The sequence below is a fragment of the Pleurodeles waltl genome, chromosome 3_1 (genome assembly GCF_031143425.1).
Source record: "Pleurodeles waltl isolate 20211129_DDA chromosome 3_1, aPleWal1.hap1.20221129, whole genome shotgun sequence".
NCBI lineage: Eukaryota > Metazoa > Chordata > Amphibia > Caudata > Salamandridae > Pleurodeles > Pleurodeles waltl.
The window spans coordinates 812,971,080-812,994,399 of NC_090440.1; the positions used below are offsets into that span (position 1 = coordinate 812,971,080).

At 42.8% G+C, this 23,320-nt stretch overlaps 1 protein-coding gene across 1 annotated transcript in view; it reads left to right on the plus strand.

Moving 5' to 3' along the window:
• Window positions 1–23,320, plus strand: part of PDE3B (phosphodiesterase 3B) — a 1,361,488-nt gene that overhangs the window by 303,215 nt on the left and 1,034,953 nt on the right. The window contains exon 2 of the mRNA XM_069223694.1: window positions 11,481–11,531. Within this exon, the coding sequence (XP_069079795.1) occupies window positions 11,481–11,531 (51 nt within the window). The remainder of the gene's footprint in view (window positions 1–11,480; window positions 11,532–23,320) is intronic.

Consider the following 23,320-nt stretch of genomic DNA (forward strand, 5'->3'; position numbering starts at 1 on the left):
CATTTAGCAAGTCGAGGTATTTTATGTATAATTCTCACCATTCATTTGCTACAAGTCAAAAACTGTTCTTGGTTAGGCCTGTACGTTACTACATGAGGTAATGAGTTTCTCACCCATCTAAGCTAATAGATGTTATTGTTCATTTAAAACATTCTGTGGAAATTACCAAAACATTTTAATACCTTATTATATTTCGTGAAATCTATGCATATGGGAAGGTCAAAGTATAAATTTGTTTTGTTAAATCCATCTATCTCCGCACATTTGCTTCATTAAATGTTTAACAGCTTACATTCCTGGCCTAGGTCAGGGTTTTTGTGAAATGAAAATGTATTTCATATTCTTTTAAACTAACATTAGTTATGAAAGCCTACTACTGTCTTTTTTTGCGTTTAAAATGCAGCTTTTCGTCTGAGGCCCACACATTTATTTTTACATATTAATTAGATTAATTTTCATTATTAAAATGCTCCTGCACATCTTTGAGTGTAAGACTGAGATTTTGGTAATTTTGCTCACAGTGACATAAAGGCACATGCAAGGCTACAGGAAGATTGAAGAGTTACTGGTGGCCAGGAATGGATTTACAGGTTGGAATAGTATTACAGGAGTGTGTGGGCTGCAGTTTAAGTGATGAATCCAACAAAGTTAAACATTTCTCATGGTAAGTAGGTAGCTTCCAAAAAAGCCATGAGAAGAGGTTTCTTTAAATATACTGGGACTTTGGACTTTTGGGTCCATGCCACGATATTGAGGTGCCTAGAAATTGCCATTTTTGATGTACCTTCCTGGTCTGTCAGTGTTCAACCAGATTTATGCTTAAGAGAATAATCCCAAAATCCTTATCATAGACAATAGAGTTCAATTGGTTTCCAAAGAAATGAACGTTTTGTGTAAATGAGGACAGAATCTTTGTTTTATCCTGAAGCAAATGACATGTTTACCAGAACATTGAAAGAAAGCGTTCTGTTGGCAAGAATCATGATGAGAGATTGGTAAAGTGAGATGTGCAAAAGAAAAGTGCAGTTTTACACCTCATGCTGCTACTGGAGAAACACCTTTTGCACTGCTTAGAGAAAGGAAGGCTTGTAACGTGTCACTTGCTTGAGTCAGACAACACAATTATTGAGGGGAGTAGTGAATTCAAGAAGTGTGAATAAAGAATTGACCAAGTCAAGAGGAAATTGTACTTTCACAAGAGTAAACCTGCTTGTGAAATTGATGTACAGGTGAGAGATTTAGTTGTGGCGAAAGTTGCTAACGACATTGTGGGAAACTCTGAATTTAGTTCACTGCTTACAGTTGTAACATTTATTTAAAGTAGATGTACAATTAGAAGACAGTTGTATTTGGAATTTGAGTCACATTGGACTTCGAAGGAAAAATTAAGATTTGTTTTGACAGTTTTCTTTTATTCTTATCTTTGTTTTTGTGTGTTCTCTCTGTTTTTTAAAAGTGGATGGTGTCGTATGTTGGATATAGGTGTAGGTGTTAAATATTTGGCTTATACTAGTATATGTTATATAGCTAATACTTTCTTAATAGAACTGGCAATGTTGGATGATGGATGGAGTTCCTGTGTTGGAAATAAACTTAACTTTATTCTTCCCTAAACCTGCTGTGGATTCACATTCTTCTTGGGAGAACACTACAATATTATATTAAATGACAAAAGATGCAGATCGATCAGTAACTACTGTTTTACTCTTGCATACTGCAAGAAGAGTGATGGTGAAGAAAGACCTGTGCGCAAAAGTTTTCAAATTGGGATTATTGGCTAAGGCAGGGTGAAAGGTGACAGTGGTAAGTATTTTGGTCTATTGTCTTTGCTAATGAAGTTAAAACCTGGTAGGAGGCTGCCAAGGTGAAGGTATAGATAGAAGTGCAAGGTGACCCACAATCAGCTATGCTGTAATGAGGTACTGTAGTCTTTTTTGTTTTTTTTAAATTAAGTATTTCAGCTTTTTCAGTTGTTCAGCCCCATGAAGTGTCTTGCAGCCTAGCGAGATACCATTTGTTTCAAAGCAGAAGGATGTGGAATAGCTACGTCCCTGAATCGTATAGCAATTTATGAGGTGTTGCTTGTTGGAAATGTATTTAGTAAATGTGTGGTCTAAAGTCAGTGTATAGCTTGCTGACTGAACTGGATGCAACCTTTAAAGAAAAGTTCCGTCTGTGAACATGAATAAAGGGTTATACAGAATGCACCAACATAAAAAGCTGTACATTTTGAAAAACAAGTGCTTTGATTACCAACATTTGCTTTTCTCCCACTTAACTCATTCTGTTTTTCCTCTAGATAACCCGCTTTGTTTGTTACATATATTAAGAATGCTAATTCTAGAGGGGGAAATATTTGTAGGTTTCTTTTTGTAATCGGCACATAGGAAGCTGTGAGTATACATTTGATATAGTGTAGTAGTTTATCTAGTAAAGAGTGATATCTGCTGTTGGTGGTTCTGCTCAGGTGTTAGACCTGAGAAAATATACGAAAGAGACCATAGCCAACACTCAGTTTTGTGCATTTCCGAGCGCAAATATGTAAAGAAGTTTTAGCTATATCAATGTTTTAAAAAAATGGGCGATGTGAAAAGCTCGAACTACAGCTCAAATTAATGGGAATGGTTACAAAGTTGACACAATTTTGTGTTATTTTGTTTTCTTTTTAATTTTTTTTTATATAGGGTACATGAAGTACAAACATTTCCTGTTCAGGAATCAGTCTGATCTCATACTGCACTATCCACCCTTTAGCCCCTTCAATAGTGTAGATAATGGCTTCCTCCTGCCTACGTTGTCTGGCTGCGGCATATCTTTCTCTCTCTCCCTCAAACATAGACAGGAAAATATATATATTTTTTTAGTCTATGGAAATTATTTTATCGTAAGATAACAGTTGGCAACTTGGAATTTTGGCTTGAAGACCAGGGAGTGGCTACGGTCCAGCAACGACTGGCACAGACCTCCTGCTCCCAAGTTACAATGTTTGTCTTTCTGTTTTCCCTATTTAGTTTGAAACATTATACACCCATTGGGTGTAATGCTCTAATAGCCATTATAGCCCTTCGTCCTTGGGGTTTACTATTTGTTAAAGGCATTTTCCCTCTTTACAGTTCCTCGATCACTCTGGTTAAGCGCTTTTAAGTGAGGTCCTCAGCAGCAGGTTATAATTTACATAAAATATGCATCATTTAAATGTTTTATAAAATTGCCTAAATCTTTTCTCTAGAACGACGTTCCAAACTCAAGCAAATGGCAATAATGAAGTCTAATGGGAAGAAGGCACACTTCTGCATTAATCAGGTCGGACATGTAGAGTGCGGCCTGTCACCTGAGAAAAGGGTATTCAGGCACCTGCTGAAGGTATTAATCAAAGAGCCTGGTCTTGGGCCCTTTCCTGAAGTGGGGGAACTGTGCAGAGGGGGAGGGCGCTCCAGGCTTTTGCGGTGAGATGGAAGAAGCAGTGTCCTCTGGAAAGGCAGTGGCATATGCAAGGTATCTGTGTGACGGCAGTACGCAGTGGAGGTTCCTGGGAGGTCGATGGAAGTGCAGGTGGTGGTTCAAGTAGGCAGGTCCTTGGTCATGGAGGGCTTTGTAGGTGTTGATCAGGAGTTTGAACTTGCATCTCAACTGGATCGGGAGCCAGTGGAGGTACTTAAGGTGCTGGGTGATGTGGGTTCTCTTGGGCAGGTTGAGGATCAGTCTTGCAGCTGCTTTCTGAATCATCTGAAGTCTTTGCATGAATTCAGTGGTGATGCCTGCTTAGAGTGCGTTGCCATGGTCCTGTCAACTGGTGAAGAAGGCCTGCGTTACTGTCTTCCTGATGTAGTTGGGGAGACACTTGAAAACCTTGCAGAGCATATGTACTGAAGAGATGGTGTTGACCTGACGTTTCATGGAGAGTTTGCTGTAGAGGGTGATGCCGAGGTTGCAGGTATGGTCTTTGGGTGTGGAGGTGAGTCCGAGTTCTGACAGTCACCAGGAATCTTTCAAGAGGGCAGTGGGTCTGCTGAAGATCAGAACTTCACTTTTGTCTGTGTTGAGCTTCTGGCAGTTGCCCCTCATCCAGACAGATACATTCTTCATACAGTTGTAGAGTTTGGTCTTCATAAAGGTGGTGTCGGCTGAGAGCTAGAGAATGAGGTGCATGTCGTCCGCATAGAAGATGATGTTTATGTGCGATCTGATGTCTGTGAGTGGTGTCATGTAGACATTGAAGAGGGAGGACTGAGCTATGAGCCATTGGGGACGCCGCGTGCTGTTAGGCTGTAGCATGGTTTTCGTTGCACACATCCACCAAGCACTTTTGCTGGGACAGTCCGGTCCATTGGGATGGGCACTTTGCCTGTTCGGTCTTGCAGGAGTTCTAGTCTAATTCAAGTTTGCTGCCCCATCTCAGGGGAGGTATTGCTTGGATGTCGATTCTAGGGTAAGGAATCTGCGTCTGGAAGGCTTTGAGAAGAACAAGTTACTTTCCTTTGTTAACACCTTATCTGGTAGAGACACTATCTAGCCACAGATTCCCTATAAACCCACCTGACCGACTCACCCATCCTCTCTCTGCGAACTGATTTTAAATACAGGGCTGTTCCCTTTTCAGGCTTCTAGTTTCACAGTAGTAAGTGTTAATTGTGGTTCACCGCTACTTGTGTGGTAAATTGTGGAAAGAAACTGACGTCAGTGCACTAGAGTAGCACCTATTTAGGCACCATGCTTGTCACTTCGGGTGCAGCAGAGACTGCCATGTGGAGCCAAATTATGCCAACTACTGGCATGCAGGGTTACTGCTGACAAAATATGTCCAGCTGCAGTCTGACACCTGGGAATAATTCTAAGGCAAGGCATCTGTAGCTAGATCAGGGGTCTCCAACCTTCTTTTAATACACGAACTACTTAGGATCAATTAAATGAATCCTGAATTATTACTATTGATTCAATAGTGACCACCCCATCTAGGATTGCCAGCAGTGACATCACATCAGTGCATCTGTAATGGTTACCAACAGTAAAGTAAAAAAAAAAAAAAAAGAAAAGTATGCTGAATTTGGAATGCCTTTAAATGGGTATTACATGATAGCCATAACTTCAGTCCCACTGACACTTAAGGTAATAATGTGAGTTATAAGTCTCTCCAGTGCCACATGATTTATAATTCAGACCAGTAACTCACAAGCTACTTGTTGGAGACGTCTTGGCTAGATTGAGTTTGTACCAGATATGGCATTAATGAAGGTAAATAACTTGTTTGTTTGTCTCCTTAAAAAGTGGAAGTGAGCTTTGGTTCAGAAAGGGCTATTGCTGTCACTTCTGGCTGGACTGTTCCTTTGGAACATGATCAAGAATGATTAGCGTATGGCTGGATCCAAACCAAGGTTACATGGTGTGCGAAATAATAATGGACCTGGATGCGGGCTGAGCAATTACCACTGGATGAGATTAATTTAAGTATTCTAGCCATCACTGTTTTGTATAATTCACTGCCTTTTTATGAAAGCAGGTATAGTTCCTACGTTGAGCTTCTGCATTAAGTTTTAAAGTGAATCAGTGGCTTAATTGGGAGATAGTGTGTTTTGTAAGATTGGTTTAGCGAGGAGCGACAACTATCAGTCTGGCTGCAATATTCTGGATCACTTTTATTTTATGTGGCAAGAACTGAGACATCTTAAGATTAAAAAAGAATTGCTTAGGCCAAACAAGAAAAAATTAAGCTGTTAGCTGTGTGTATCGTGTTCGTTGAAAGGTATGGAGAATCTTTTTCAGGAACCTTCTGGGAAGAATATGAAGAAACTATTGCAAATATTTGTTCAGTCAGGTCCACCTGTTGTTCTGTGCAACTTCTAAGATTTCGTTCAATTGGGCGTTGTTGGGATAATGACTTACTGTGAGCTTTAAGAGCCCAGCCACAAATCTTTGTCTATTCACAATTAGAACTTCTGTTGACATTTTAATGACTCTTACTTCCCATCCACTGCCGTAGAGATTGCATAGTTGCATAGAGAGAGGATCTAGCGCAGCTGTTAGAGCGGCTGCCTCGGGAGCTGGAAATATGGGTTTGAGTCTCGGTGCAACGTTCTGTGATTTTGGATAAATCGAGTAATCTCCCCTTGCCGACGGACAGCGCCTTAAGACCCTCACGGGTGATAAGCCGCACTACATAAATCTACCTTTTTTTTCTTCTAATTTAGTGGCTAGAGTAATTACTGAGGTTTCTGGGTGACATCAGCATACATATATGCATTCTTTCCACCCTCACTTAATCCTTTAGTAAGTGAAGTATTGTATTGTAATAGTATTTATATAGCGCTTACTACTCTTGATGAGACGTCAAAGTGCTTTTCAGCTAGTAGCATGCTACTCTGGAATCCAAAAAGAATTAGTGGTGGATTAGTATAGGGAAATAGGAGTACAGTATTAGCATTAATATGAGTTATTTGAACAGAAGATATGTGAGTTTGTTAGTTGGATTGACTAGAGTAATGGAGGGATAGAAGCGGGAAGAAACCAGAAGTGTTTATTGGGATTTTATTGCAATAGGACGAGGCTTGAAATGAGTAAAGGAGAGATGGAGGAGGGAAGCGTCAGTGGAAAGGGTTAGGGAGATCATAGTAGTAGTAAGGGTTTTGGATGAGTCAAGGTGAGATAAATGAGGGATAATTTAGTAGGGTTGTTTGGAAGATCACGGTAGTAAACTGAGGTTTGGGGTGAGCTAGATGTGGTGCAGGAGGGAAAAGCTTAGGCAGGGTTATTTTGGAGATGAAAGTAGTAGAATGGTTTGGGATGAGTCACAGTGGGGATGGAGGATAGATTGATAGAGACATAGGGTGATAGACAGAGTAAAACTTATTAGAAAGTAAAATCATATTTGTATTTATTTATTATTTCATATGTATGTAATTTTATATTAATATTTTTTCTTTTTTTCTTTCATTATCTATATTTTAACTAATTTATTTATAGTTTGAATTTCATTTATAGATTTTATTGTATTTAATTGTATTTAAAAAAAAATCTAGTACAGTAGGACTAAAGTAATAAATATATATGTTAATACATAGTAAGGGAATATGTGCAAGGAATATAATAATGGGTAGAGTAATATTATGAGAAGAAAAGTAGTATTGTATAAACACAGGCTTTCAAGATTTGTAATATTTGAAGGTAACTAATAAGTGTACTTTTCTAACATTCATTTCTTTCCTCAATTTTTGAATTGCGGAATACTTATAATAATGAAACATTTGATATAAAAAAGAAATATAACTTATCTAGGAGCTATGCAATGACCTCTGACCATGTTAAGCATAGAATAATATACACATATATGTGCATATATATACACACACGTATATATTTAACCACAAGCAAATATACATTTGTTAAACAGGCTTAGAGTATGTGTTTAATTTATTATTATTATTACATAGCAACGATACATATTTCCTAAAGAACTATACATATCTAGAATATATACCTAATCAGATTATAAATATTTATCAACACAGGCACATGCAGTCCATTGCTGTTTGGATATGATAGTTACGAAGGAAAGAGCCAACTCTTGAGTAGTCTTTTGAAGGCAAGATATTCATCTTATATTTGGGGGGTAATCAGTTCCATAGTTTGGCTGCTTGGACGGAGAAGGGTGTACCACTTATTGTCTTTCTTGTATGGTGGTGTTCTGAGGCCGGGTGGAGGTTTCTTTGTTGAATGGTTTTGGTTATTTTGTTTCTGATGAAAAGTGGTCCTGTTCCATGTATAGCTTTGTTCGTGATACAAAGCAGGTTGAAGGTGGGTCTTCTGGCAACTGGTAACCAGTGTAGTGCTCTCAAGGCATGGGAGATGTGGGCGTGTGGCTTAACATGTAATAGTAGCCTGGCAGCGGAGTTCTGAATACGTTGTAGTTTTTTCATAATAGAGATGATCCATGGTAGAGGCCATTGGCATAATCCAGTTTCGATGGTACAAGAGAGATAGTAGCCTGCACCTTGTGTGGAAATCCGAGGTGGGTAAAGATGCATCGCAGAGTCTTCAAGGTGATGAAGCTTGATTGTGCTAATTTGTCCACTTGGACATTCATTGTTAACTTGGATTCCATAGTATTTACAAGGTTTTTAACTTCCTTGGATACTTGAGGAGGTGGTCCGAGTTAGTCAGGCCAGGTGCACAGTGGGTCATAATTTTCCCAGTCACCACATGAGTATTTCCGTTTTGGAAGCATTCAGTTTGAGAAAGCTCCAAGTCATCCACTGATAAACTGCTCTAAGGCAACTGAAGATCTGTGAGTTTTCAATGTCTTTGGGACATTCCAATTTAAGTAATATTTGTGTCATCTGCATAGTTGTAGCATGTGAGTTGAAAATCATTGATCAGTTCTGGTAATGACATCATGTAGATGTTGAAAAGCAAAGGTGAATGATAAGGGGAAGAATAGATATTAGTTCTGTTTTGAAGGTAGGCTATAATCCAGTCTGCAGCAGTCCCTTCTATGCCAGTTTCCTGGAGTCTTTGAATTAGGGTGTCATGGTCCACAGTATCAGAGGTCCAAGAGAAGTAGTGCAGCAACTCCATTGCGGTCGACTGTGTTTTTAAGATCATCCCAGATTGCTGTGGTGCCAATTCAGTGCCTCTTCCTGGGTGTCACAGAAGGTATGATGAAAGATTGTGTTATTTTGATGTGCTGATTTGTGGTCTTATTTTGTTTTGTGTAATAGTGAGAGGAGATATTGATGTAGTGGTTTTCTGTGAAGGATTTGTATGTGAGTTAGTGCTGGTGAGTTGTATTAGAATATTATAGTGTGTGTTGATGTGTTTTGGAGAACTGTATGAGATGTGTGAGGGGATGGATGTGGGTCAGGGGTGTTTGTGTTAGTGTGATTGTATGGTTGTGTGTAATTGGTGAAGAGAGTGGGGGGGCGTTTGTAGATTGTGTTTTGGAAGGCTGGGTTTAGGTATTGTCATGATAAAAAGGGATCTGGCAGGAGCAAATAGAGGATATTGCTCTTGGTTTGTATGAACAGGGGTTGTGTATCTGGATGGTTCATAGTAATGTATCATGTGGTTTTGTGTTGTGTGGGCCATGGCAAGTTGGGTTAGTGGGAATTAAGAGAGTAGTATTTGCTGTGAGAATAAAGGTGTTTTATTGTTGTAGGTGTGGTGGATATGTGTAAAGTTGTAGTATGTGGGTTTTTGTGTTGGTTGATGAGACATTGTAGTCTGTATGAGATCAGTTTGAGATGCATGAGTTGGATGTCTTTTCTGATATGTTTACATGTTGATGGATTTGTAGGGCGTAAGGTCCTTTCTGGCAAATGGGAAATTGAGCAGCATTTCTGGCCCGAGGCCCGACCAGTCCCAACCAGGCCCAAAAAGGCAACTGCCTTGTCCTCTCCACCCTTAGCCTCTCTGCCCAGGCTGAGACGTCCTGAGCCCTAGGCTTAAATAGCCATATTAGCTAATAGAACCCTAGTCCTAACCAATCAGATTCGTAGGCCTAAATCCCACAACCAATGGGAAAACCAACTCTATTCTACAATCATAGCCCTAGTCCTGACAACCAATCACAACCCCAACCCTAAAAACATGAACCAATAAGAATCTCAACCCTAGTACCAATCACAACACCAACCCTAAAAGCATGAACCAATAGGAATACAAACCCTAGTACCAATCACAACACCAACCCTAATCCATAAGCCAATAGAAATAATAATCCAAACAACCAATCACAAGAATATATGCAACAACCTATAGAAACTTATATCAGGGCCAAGTCAATTGAAGCCCAAGTCCCTGTGGGCAGGGAGCTGCTGCTCTATTAAGAATCTCCTTGGATATAGACAGGCTGAATCCACACTTCCAAGCTAGGAGAGTCTACTTTCCAGGTAAGGGAGAGCTTGTAAAAACACTGAAATACTGCTTGTCGCGCACTTGGATGTTTGGCTTTTTTGAGACAAAAACTGGTGATGCAGACTGTTTCTTAACACAATGAGTGGGGGAAAGTTCCTGTCAACTCAGTTAACTGCAGTTTTACTCACCAGCTTGACTACTTGGACACTTCCAGAGAGAAATAATTTAAACCATTTACCTGCGACTTTAATTGGTATCTACTGCCCCAACATGGTCAAGAAGAATATTGTTGTTGACTGTGTCAAAGGCAGCAGATAAGTCTAGCACAACTGGAACGTAAAGGTGCCAGAAGTCTTAGTTCCCCTCAATGATCATCGAAAATAGAACATTTGACAGAGGAACAAAATCAGAGCTGTGATCTGAGCAGAACCTCTCCTGTAAAGAAGCTAGTAACTTAATGGTTTTCAGATAACCGCATGGTTGTTTTCCAAAATGTCACTTTAAGATCTTTACAGCAAAGGGTACGAAGGAGTCAGGATGTTAATTTCTTTGAGAAATGTAGTATCTGCACCCGTTTTTTTTTTTTTTTTTTTAGCAGTGGAATTGTTGTTGCGTGACGGATGGAGGGCACAGTATTGTGCTAAGGATTTATGAGGAAGAAACAAGAGTATGGGGCATATAGTGCACTTAAACATCTTGTAGGTCAATGCAGGGCAGGGATCAAAAGAATATAGATTTACTAGCATCAGTTGTATTGTTGCAGAAGGAAGATGGTTAGGCCACCTGTAACTCTAGTTTCTGTCAGGAGAAAAAAACATCTTGTTTGATTCTCTAAATGCTGTAAACTAAGAGGAAAAAAGTTCTAACAGATCGCAAACATCCTGTGAATGCTGGATATGGTGGGATATCTGTTATATTTGAAAACCTGTTAGCTGAATGTTGTGGACGGTACCCTTACTGTTTGATAAGTATGTCTGTCTGTGTGGTTTGAAAAATTAAATGTTTATAATTTCGCATCGCTGCATTGTGTTTTGCCTCATTATTATTGCAAAATCACCATAATCGTTCTAAGTGCCAGGGATAGGTGTAAGGGACACATTTGAAATGATATTTCGGAGAAGCATTGGCTACAGGTAGAAGATCTTCAAATGTAGAGAGAGTAGCCAGTTAAAAACATGTGACAAGTGTCACCACATTTGGCTAGGGTGTGGGTAAGGGTGAAACGTGGCTTGAAAGAAGCAAAAGTTTAAGAAAAACAACTCAAGATAAAAAAAAATCTAAATGTATAGGCAACTGCCATGCTGATGTTGTAATAAAAGATTAATGATCCCAAAATAATTCTAATTTGAAATTAAGGAAACCATAATTGTAATTTGCACCCCAGTCAAATGCCATACTATAGTGTGGTCATAATCCACTGGTGATTTAGCTGCTTAAATCTAGTGTTTTTTTTTTTTTTTTAGCAAAAAAGAATTTGTGATACTTAATTTCAGTTGATTAGTTGAAAGGGATAATTTTCTGTAATGTTCTATCAAAGAAAAGAATCATCATTATTTACAATCGTAATTTCAAAATGATATATAACAGGTCTCTTTTGTGAAAAATTTCATGTTGGGTTATTTTTTTTTTTCTAGATGATTCTATGGGATTGGGACTTGAAACACTGGTACAAGCCTCAGTATCAAGTAAGTATGTTATAACCTATCCTATAAGAGTGCTTTAACTATAAAAATGGTAAATGCAATCCTTGATTATTCAAGTCTGTAGGAAAAACATTTTCTTATCTAATGACATTGTGTTGAATAACGCCATAACTAAAGTGTGGGCTAACAGAGCATATCTGCCTAGATGTGCTTTCATTTCTCTTTTTGGTATCAAAGGTTTAGGTTTTCTGTTGTAGTGAACCTTTCTGCTAGGAATCAGAATCATGGCATATAGCTATTGGAGTTACTCAACAAGGATTTGTCTACTGGATATGCTGACAGACTCTCTCAGATCTCTTACCTGCTCACTTCAAAACGAGAGTGTAGATGTGAATTAGAATCCTTGCCATTCCCAGCCCGCAGCTGTTGCTGATGAATAAAGCTGTGGTGATGGATGTTTTCTTCCCTCATCTTCAAATTTAGGACCATAGAGGCACCCGCCTGCTATAGGACACTTCTGTAATATAACCATGTTTTTGCAGTGTGAACCTCTTCTAGTTTCACATGCTGGTTGTTATTCTGCCATCTTGTGTCTGACTCCAGATATGGATGCAAGTATAAAGTATTTCAAATTTGAGCGTTGACCACAATGGAGTCAGTACCATTCACTGACGTTGACTGTAAGCCTACATACCCCAGTACATGACCTCCATTTAAATTATTTTTTCGGCTGATGGGTTCAGAGGTTTTTCTGAGTTCCTGTGGAAGATATTGAGACTTCAATAAATCAAAAAATGGACTTGGACAATTTGATGATTGACACCAAGGAAGATTCCTTTTTAACGGAGACCTTTCAGATTGTCAAAGAATGCTTTCTCAACATTTGTATTGAGTCACAACATTCCATTAGTTATTATAAGTATGTGGGTAAAATTTTGCCTGAACTGCATTCAGAATATTGCCTTTATTGATAACTAATATTTGTACTGTATTGCAAAACTCTATATGGCTTAAGTATGTTATGCATGTGTGCCCTATAAGCCTAAATCTTTAATAGACATTGATTGAATTATCTTGGCTTACTCAGTTAAGATGGAAAGTTCAGGAGACACATTTGTGATGATGTAAAGGAAGAATGGTCTTACTATTAAGGCAAAGGGTCTCATTTCACAAAAGCATGTTTTTCTGGCTTTAAAGAATCCTCAGGTGGAGCATTCATGTGATTCAAAGTTCAAGGACATAATCTCACACTTATATACAACAACTTTGAACCTCAATTGGACACTTGCAACTCACCTTCCCATCATGTCTGTAGAACTAAGCTTGTCCTTGTTGCCCACTGCGGCTACCATGAAGAAAGTCTACTCAAAGCCCCCATCTGACCCTGGTCCTCACGACACCTTCACCAAAGGACTCCTCCTGATTAGCATAGCACTAACGCCCATCGTAAGCACCTCCATTGATTCTGCCACATTCCCAGACACCTGGAAACATGCCATTGTCATGCCCGCTCAAGAAAGCATTCAATGACTTAACATGCGCTCAAACTACAGACCTGTCTACCTCCTGCTGTATCCAGCCAAGGTCTTAGAGAAACTAATAAACCAATGCCTCACCAACTACCTAAGCAACTGCCAGCTCCTCCACATCACACAGTCGGGATTCATGTGCAACTTTAGTGCAGAAACAGTACTCATCATCAGCACAGATGACATCTACATGATCCTGACCATAGGAAACAAGGCAGCCCTCATTTTCCTGGACCTTTCTGCATTGAAAACTTCAACAAGTGGCTTACCAACTGGGCTGACAAACTGTCCCAGAGAAGCAAAGCCACACAGATAAACTAGAACACAAGCAAGCTAGTACATGGAAGAACTCATTTTGACAAAGCAACGCTACAAACACAGGCCTTGAAAAATCATAAAAATGTTACTAGACCTGCAGGTTGAGTAGCTTGAATAATCTACTTGACCTAACTGTAATGTACTTGACCCGGAAACGGGTCTCAAATTGTGTGATCGTAGACAAATATTGTATTTTACAGTTGCCTTTTTCTTCATTCTCTCATATGAGTGTGTAAGGAAATGGCTCTCTGTTGCAGTTACCCCCCACTTTTTGCCTGTTACTGATGCTCACTTGACTGAGAAGTGTGCTGGAACCCTGCTAACCAGGCCTCAGCACCAGTGTTCTTTGACCTAAAATGTACCATTGTTTCCACAATTGGCACACACCTGGCACACAGATAAGTCCCTTGTAAAAGGTACCAGTGGTACCAAGGGCCTGTCCCTATGGGCTGCAGCATATGTTGTGCCACCCTAAGGGACCCCCTCACCTAACACATGCACACTGCCATTGCAGATTGTGTGTGTTGGTGGGGAGAAAAAGGCAAAGTCGACATGGCATCCCCCTCAGGATGCCAGGCACACAAAATACTGCCTGTGGCATAGGTAAGTCACCCCTCTAGCAGGCCTTACAGCCCTAAGGCAGGGTGCACTATACCACAGGTGAGGGCATAGCTGCATGAGCAATATTCCCCTACAGTGTAAGTCTATTCTTAGACATTGTAAGTGCAGTTTAGCCATATTGAGTATATGGTCTGGGAGTTTGTCAAAAACGAACTCCACAGCTCCATAATGGCTACACTGAATACTGGGAAGTTTGGTATCAAACTTCTCAGAATAATGAACTCACACTCATTCCAGTGTTGGATGTGTTAAAACATGCACACAGAGGGCATCTTAGAGATGCCCCCTGTATTTTACCCAATTGTTCAGTGCAGGACTGACTGGTCTGTGCCAGCCTGCTGCTGAGAGACGAGTTTCTGACCCCATGTGGTGAGGGCCTTTGTGCTCTCTGAGGACAGAAACAAAAGCCTGCTTCGGGTGGAGGTGCTTCACACCTCCCCCCTGCAGGAACTGTAACACCTACCTGTGAGCCTCAAAGGCTCAGCCTTCGTGTTACAGTGCCCCAGGGCACTCCAGCTGGTGGAGATGCCCGCCCCCTGGACACAGCCCCCACTTTTGGCGGCAAGTCCAGGGTAGATAATGAGAAAAACAAGGAGAAGTCACCTACCAGTCAGGACAGCCCCTAAGGTGTCCTGAGCTGAGGTGTGACCCCTGCCTTTAGAAATCCTCCCATCTTGATTTTGGAGGATTCCCCCAATAGGAATAGGGATGTGCCACCCGACCCTCAGGGAGGAGGCACCAACAGGGTGTAGCTACCCTCAAGGACAGTAGCCATTAGCTACTGCCCTCCCAGACCTAAACACCCCACTAAATTGAGTATTTGGGGGCCCCCAGAACCTAGGAAACCAGATTCCTGCAACCTGAAGACGAAGAAGGACTGCTGACCTGAAGCCCTGCAGAGAAGACTGAGACACAAACTGCCTTGGCCCCAGCCCTACCGGCCTGTTTCCCCACTTCGAGAAAAACTGCAACAGCAACGCGTCCCTCAGGGTCCAGCGACCTTTGAAGCCTCAGAGGACTACCCTGCATCTAAAAAGACCAAGAACTCCAGAGGACAGCGGCCCTGTTGCAAAGAAACTGCAACTTTGCAACAAAGAAGCAACTTTTAAAGACCACACGTTTCCCGCCGGAAGCAGGAGACTTTCCACTCTGCACCCGACGCCCCCGACTCGACCTGTGGAAAACCAACACTACAGGGAGGACTTCCCGGCGACTGCGAGCAGCCAGAGTTGATCCCTCTGAGCCCCTCCTGCGACGCCTGCCGAGGCAATCCAGAGGCTCCCCCTGACCGCGACTGCCTGCTTCAAAGAACCCGACACCTGGTAAAGACACTGCACCCGCAGCCCCCAGGGCCGGAAGTATCCGACCTCCAGTGCAGAAGCGACCCCCAGGTGGCTCTCTCCCTTGTCCAGGTGGTGGCTACCCCGAGGAGCCCCCCCCCCCCCCCTTGCCTGTCTGCCTGCATCGCTGAAGAGACCCCTGGGTCTCCCATTGATACCTATTGCAAACCCGACGCCTGTTTGCACACTGCACCCGGCCGCCCCTGTGCCGCTGAGGGTGTACTTTTGGTGCTGACTTGTGTTCCCCCCCCCCCCCCCGTTCCCTACAAAACCCCCCCTGGTCTGCCCTCCGAAGTCGCGGGTACTTACCTGCTGGCAGACTGGAACCGGGGCACCCCCTTCTCCATTGAAGCCTATGCGTTTTGGGCACCACTTTGACCTCTGCACCTGACCGGCCCTGAGCTGCTGGTGTGGTAACTTTGGGGTTGCCCTGAACCCCCAATGGTGGGCTACCTTGGACCCAACTTGGAACCCTGTAAGTGCTTTACTTACTTTTTAAACTAACCAATACTTACCTCTCCCAGGAACTGTTGAATTTTGCAGTGTCCAATTTTAAAATAGCTTTTTGCCATTTTTGCCAAAACTGTACATGCTATTGTGATGATTCAAAGTTCCTAAGATACCGGTGTGAAATACCTTTCATTTAAAGTATTGTTTGTAAATCTTGAACCTGTGGTTCTTAAAATAAACCAATAAAATATATTTTTCTATATAAAAACCTATTGGCCTGGAATTGTCTTTTGAGTGTGTGTTCCTCATTTATTGGCTGTGTGTGTACAACAAATGCTTAACACTACCCTCTTATAAGCCTACTGCTCGACCACACTACCACCAAATAGAGCATTAGAATTATCTCTTTTTGCCACTATCCTACCTCTAAGGGGAACCCTTGGACTCTGTGCATGCTATTTCTTACTTTGAAATAGTACATACAGAGCCGACTTCCTACAGAGTGCATCTTCGAATACGTGAGTTCAGCATTTCTTCCTCTTTCGTTTGATTAAATACACTAAATTTTTGTCTGTGTATAATAAATCTAGCCCACATATAGGGTACACGTGACCCATGCATGACTTGCCTCTTAGTTTACTATTAGTTTTGTCATCAGGGCAGGAGTGTTTCTCAGTTTGTTTAAGCACCCAGTTTTAATAAATATATTACTAAAGCATGATGTGGTAGTGCCCTGTCATTTACAGACTGTAAATTTCCAAGAAATGTCCACAAACCTTACCACTAACTTGCAGCTTTACCAATAAAATTGTATAGTGTATTAATAATCAGTGAATATTGGGTTTCAGAAAACATTTATCATTTGCACATCACCAAGTAAAGTGTACTGACTTTTTAAATTCTATTAAAATGTTTTTCATCACAGAGAAGCACAAAAAAATGATCTTTCACAACTACTGAAATATATTTTGAAATGTTTGCAAAGTTGACTTAGTTATGTAGATTTTTTTTTCAAGCCCTAAAACAACTGGAAGAGAAATAGCAAAGGGGAAGTGGAAAAAGAATCTTTCAATACCGCCCGGAGAAGATAGTACCAGTTGATCTGAGAAGCTAAGAGAAGGCCGTAGTAAAACTGTTGAAATCAAGCTCCAACTGTAGTAAAAAAAGAAAAAGTTAATAGTCTCGAACCTCACCACACCCACATCTACCTTTTAGCAACATCAGCTCATCACAAGAAATGTACAACAAACTCTCAAACATTTGCAGCAAAGTCACAACCATATATATATCAACTTCTCCTTGCAACCAGATCCCCTGACCCTCTCCAGAAGTCTACTAGCCGCTAACCAAGAGCACACAAGGAACACCATTAGCACATAGGAAACCACAACAATCATGAAAATCATGCTTTCTGGGGCTCTGGCCCCCATCATACCTTTGACAAAGGAGTGATCCCTATTAGCGAAGGCCTTAACCTAACCCCATCAGTACATCCACCTTTCTGGAACCATGGAAATAAGCAGCCTTCGGGCCCTCTTAAAGTAAACCTCAACAAACCCGACCAAACTCTACAATTACCGACTGATATTCCTCCTCTCCTACCCAGCCAAGATCTTGGAAAAAGCCATCAGCAAGCACCTCTCAAACCACTTAACCAAACACCAGCTTTTTGATGCCACACAATCAGGATTTAGACCCTACCACACCTTGGAAAAAAACCCTCATTGCAGCAATGGATGTAGTTTAGATGTTCTCGGATAGGGGCCGGGGGGGGAGAACCGCAACCCTTATCTTTCTAGACCTATCCGCAGCCCTTCAATATTAGCTCTCATCCCGTTCTAATCTGATAACCCCATAAAGCAGCCATCCAGGAACATGTCCTAAAATAGATCTGCTCCTTCCTTACCAGAAGAACTCAAATTGTCAAGGTGGCCCCTTACTCTTCTGAAGCCCGAGGACTAATCTGGAGAGTTCCACAGGGTTCTTCTCTCAGCCTGAAACACTTCAATACCTAAATCGCTCCTGGATGACACCCTACAGGTTCACAACCTAAAAAACTTCACATACGCTGACGACACACATCTGATACTGCTGCTGCCAAAACACCCAACACCAGGGTGAAGTTCACCAAATGCATGATCTAGAGCCTACCTGCATGAATTCCAACTGCCTCAAACTAAACCTTGACAAGACTGAAGTGGTGGTCTTCAGAAAAGGCGCCTCGCCATGTGGCTCCACCTGGTGGAGCAGTACTCCGACTCAAGCCTTGCTCACAAGCAAGAAACCTAGCAATCATCCTAGACAACAAACTGTACATAAGTGCTCAAATCAATGCAGTGGTCTCATCTTGCTTCAGCACCTCAATGACTACTGGACTACCCAAGGAAAACGATCATACAAGCCCCTCATCACAAGCAGACTAGCCCATGGGAACACCCTGTATGTAAGAATAACCAGTCAGCTCGCAAGATGTCTTCAGACTTCCATGCTCCACATCTCACCACACCTTGGGGAACTCGACTGGCTCCTGTTACACAAGCGCACATGCTTCAGACTCCTCACTCACAAAGCAATACACAACACAGGCCCTGCCTACGTGAATATCTGCTTTAATTTGCACCAACCTTCCAGACACCTCTGCTTCATTGGTCTCTCATAAGCACACACCCTACACATACACAAAAGCAGAGCATGGGGTTGTGTCTTTTCATACCTGGCTCCTAAAGCCTGCATCTACCTAACACAACACAAAACCTCCTCCTTTGTGTTTGACTGTTGCACAAAGCCAAAGACCAGACTTTCTGAGTAAGCCCTCCAGGGCTGGCTTCATCACTTGGATACCCTCACATGTGATTAGTGCGCTATAAAAACAATGATGCCATAACAGTATTTGACATTTTCACACCCCGTCCTCCTCAGGCACCTGCACTTTGTCATCCAAGGTCGTGCTCTGGATCTGCTCCTTAATGGATAGAACACAAGCTGTCAACCTGGAACCTTGCTCCTCGGAAGCCCGCAAACTCTGCTGCAGAGTACCTCAAGATTCATCAGTCAGCCCCACCCTTATGAATGCATACATGATCCCTCCTACCAGCATCATCCAAGCTCACAATGTTAACATCTTCTATGCCAACAAGCAACTCGTACTCCCTAGAGAAGACCCTTCCAGTGCAAGAAATCAAGTTCACCGCCTGCATGACTCAAGTAGCTAAGTGGATGAAAGGCAACTGCTTTAAGCTCCACACCGAAAAGACCGAAGTAGTGATATTCTGCAAGAATACCTCTCCATGGGACTCTGGCTGGTGCCTGGCTGAAATGAGACCCCCACTTAGCACTCATGCCAGGAACCTCAGAAACATTGACATGTAACCGGACCTGACCACACAAATCAATGCCATCACTGGATCCTGTATCCACATCCTGAAGATGTTGAGAAAGATGGCTCCCAAGCAACAGCAGAAAAACAGATTCACCAGCAAGTTGTATTACAGGAACACCCTCTGTGTTGGGATTGCCAAACTACTCACCAGAAGACTACAAGCCATGCAAAACCTGGCAGCCAGACTCATTCTCAAACTCCCATACAGAACTCTCATCACACCTCATGGAACTCACCTGCTCCCTGTACACAGATGTGCTAATAGCTTCATACTCCTCAGACACATACATTCAGAGTACTACACAACTGTGGCCCCACAAATCATGAAGGGTATAAAATGTCCTAGAGAAGACACTGAGCCCATAATAAAGAAAGATGGTGAAACCTTTACCTTTAGAAGAGCAGGACGATCAGGATGAGTAGACAGTCCTATAGACAATGTAGGGCAGGAAGAATATGCTCAATGGCATGTCTGGCTGTAGATACGTCACCTCCACATCCAGGATGGTACGGGTTGCATCATTGCTTCCCCCCGTTACCTTCAAGCGGAAACTGTTTAGGAAGCTCTGGACACATAACCACCTCCAAAGATGATCACTGACAAGGCTACCACTATTCACAAGCCTTTTCGTCTCCCTCACCTCCTTATCCACCACCTCAACCACCTACACCTCCTCCCCTCCTTATTAACCTGCCTTGTCTACTGCCAATTACTGATACTGGTGCATCACCAACTCAGAAGAACGATATGATCTGGCCTACTGGGATGAGATAGAGGTGCTCCTCCAATATTTCACAGTGAGCAATGCAAAAGTGGACAACAGATTGGCACAGAAGTGCAGACAATCAGTAATAACTTCATTAGATGTTCCTGGATGCCACGGACACTACTGCACATGATATAAATTCCAGCGTCCTAGTAAGACGACATGCCTGGCTTAGATGCTCAGGTTTTAAGCCTGAGGTGCAACAAGTAGTACTAAACATGCCCTTCGATAAGGAGCATCTTTTTGGCGCTCAAGTGGACCCCGCCCTTGAGAAATTGAAAAAAGACACAGATAGCACAAAGGCCATGGGTGCTTTACAGTCTCCCTCCCAAAGAGGTACTTTTTGTCTGCCCACATTCAGAGGTGGTTACAAACCAACATCCTCAAAGGCCTCAACATCTCAGGTCAGACAGCCTTCAAGTTCCTTCTCACGAGGCTTCTGTAGAGGCACCTATGGAGGTTACAATACAAGAGGTAGAGATTCGAGCGCCACCACCTGCCTGTCTGCATCAACATCTAAACAGTGACTATCCACGTCTTCCCACTCTACACCTTTTGGGGGACGCATTCTAAATTTCCATATGCAATTGATCAACATCACTTTGGACCAGTGGGTCCTTTCCATTACCCAGTATGGGTAATGTCTGGAGCTTATTTCCATTCCCCCAAACATTTCCCTTCACTCTCACAGGCTCTCTCAAGAACACCTTCTTCTCAAACAAGAGGTACAATCCCTTCTTCTCAGAGGAGCCATCGAGCCAGGAACAAGAGTATACTCTATAAATCTTCATTCCCAAAAATACCAGACCAGACCAGACCAGTTCTGGACCTAAGGCCCTTGAACCACTAAATACTTTCTGAACACTTATATATGATCACTCTTCAAGATGTTATCCCCTTTTTTTCAACAGGGCAACTTCAAGACCATCCTAGATCTTAAGGGCGCCGACTTCCATATCCCCATCCCCCCTGCATACCACAAATATCTCAGATTTGTGATTGCAGGAGAACACTACCAATTCTAGGTTCTTCCTTTCGGAGTCGACACAGCTCCCAGGGTATTCACAAAGTGCTTAGAAGTAGTAGCAGCACATTTCAGGAGACAAAACATACAGATATTCCTTTACCTAGATGGCTGGCTCATCAAAGCCAACACGTCCCAATGCCAACGCCACACTCAGATGACAGTGGACTTTCTGCAGAACTTAGGTGTCTCACTCAACTTTCTCAGATCCCACCTTCATCCTCTCCAGATACAGCCCTATCTAGGAGCTATATTCAGTGCGCGGTTGAAGATTCCATACCCCAATGCGACTCATGTTTACAACTTTGTCTCTCCTCCCTCAGTTTCGAGAGAACACATAATACGCGGTCAGGACTGTGGTGCACCTGTTAGGGATGATGGCTTCCTGCATTGCCTTGCCATTGTTCCCCATGACCGACTCCACATGTGTCTCCTACAGCAGTGTCCTCGTCAGTGGGCTGAATTATAGGGTCACTGGTAAGATCTAGTATTGTTAGACCACTTTTCTCACCCCTCTCTGCAATGGTGGAATACCAACCTGTTGAAAGGGTGGCCTTTTCTAGACCCTGTGCCTCAGAACATTCTGACAACAGATGCCTTACACAGGCTGGGGCGCTAACCTTCGAGACTTCACAGTACAGGGCCATTGGGATCCTCATCATCAGCCCCTACACACAAATCTCCTAGAACTTTAGGCAGTATTTCTAGCCCTGAAAGCATTTCTTCATCACCTCAGCCACAAAATTGTCCTAGTCTGCATAGACCATATAACAGCGATGTACTACCTTCAGAAACAATGAGGGACACGGTAACTCCCTCAGACAATATGGAAGTGTGCTCTCAACCATCACATTCACCTAGTGGCAGAGTATCTCCCAGGAACGGACAAAGACTTTGCAGACCTGCTCAGCAAGATGCAGCAACAAGTCCACGAATGGGAACTCCACCTGCAAGTCCTTCAAAAATACTTTTTTGGAAGTGAGGCACACCTCAAATAGTTCTTTTAGCCACAGCAGAAAATGCAAAATGCCAAATCTTCGCCTCCCGGTACCCACATCCGATATCCAAGTGCATTTTAGATTTGCCTGCGCTTTTCCACCTGTCCCTCTCTTTATTTTGATTCAGTTAAGTATTTTAATGCATATCTCCTACCAAAGGGCGAATGAAGGCTAAATAGGAGGTAATTGTTGAAGCCCAGATGTCTGGCTCCAAGTTGATCTCTGTTGGAAGCTGGAAGTTGGAAGTCAATCAGAAGGCAAGGCGACATGGAGGGACTGAGTCTGGAGGCCGGTATTGGGCGTTATGGAAGACTTGCCCAGTGGAAGTCGGCACGGGCTGCTGCCGGAACACTGGAGCACCAAGAACTGAAGGACTGAAATGTTGAGGGGGTGAGGTGCATTGTACGCAGCGCAGCACGGGGTCTGAGCAGAACAGCATTGAGGATTCTTGCTGGGCCACTAGCTCCCTCGTACGTGGCAGCTAACCCGCTCCTGCTTCTCAGCTCCTCCCAGCCGCCTCCTGAGCTCACTTGACTTGCTTGCCTGCCCAGGGGTGGCCATCTGCAGGGTAAATGGAGCTCGTACTCTTTTGACTGCTGCACTCGCTCTTACCTGACCTCCCTACCAGCTGCCTATATGTATTTATACCGCTGCCTGTGCCTGGCACCACCCGTCCTGCAACAGCATTATCCATATTAATATCAACAATATTACCATTCCCATCAATTTTATTGAAATTAAATAAATTAAATAAACAGCAATAAATAATAAATAAGTTGTGCTCGTGCCCACCTATCTAGCACTCTGGCTGAGGGGAGAGGTGGCGCATAATCGGAGCAAACCAGCCCTGCAACGTGACCTCAAGAACGGAAAGCGAAGGCATGGAGCATCAGTCCAACCCGCAGAACTCCCAGCAAAACCCTTTTTAAAAATTTTTTTTCCTTTCTGGCAGCATACATGTTAGAGGGCTCAGTCAGGGGGTAGTGCCAGAGCCAGCTGAGGCTAGGTCCCAGTGCTGCTTGCTGACTCTGGGTTCCCCAGGACCACTTGTCTACGGAAACCACATTGATGGCCCATCAGGAAAAAGTTAATCCACAGCCTAACAAAATTTCAGAGCGTGCACATCCATGCCCCTCCACAAAACGCTCTGCTTTGCCCTGTGCTGCCACTCAAACAGGAGACCCTCATGCTGATCCCCCCCCCCCCCCCCCCTCCTCACTCGCATCACCTCCCGGTGGACTCCCTGGCTGGACTTTTAAGCACATAACGACTACCTGAGGACCAGAGTGCATCTAGTGGCAGGTGTGCTCGTGCCCCACACTAGCCCAAAGGATAATCTGCGGCAGGTACAAGGGGTGTGGCTGCGCAGAGAAGGGCCAAGCCAAGACCCTGCATGCTGTTTGCC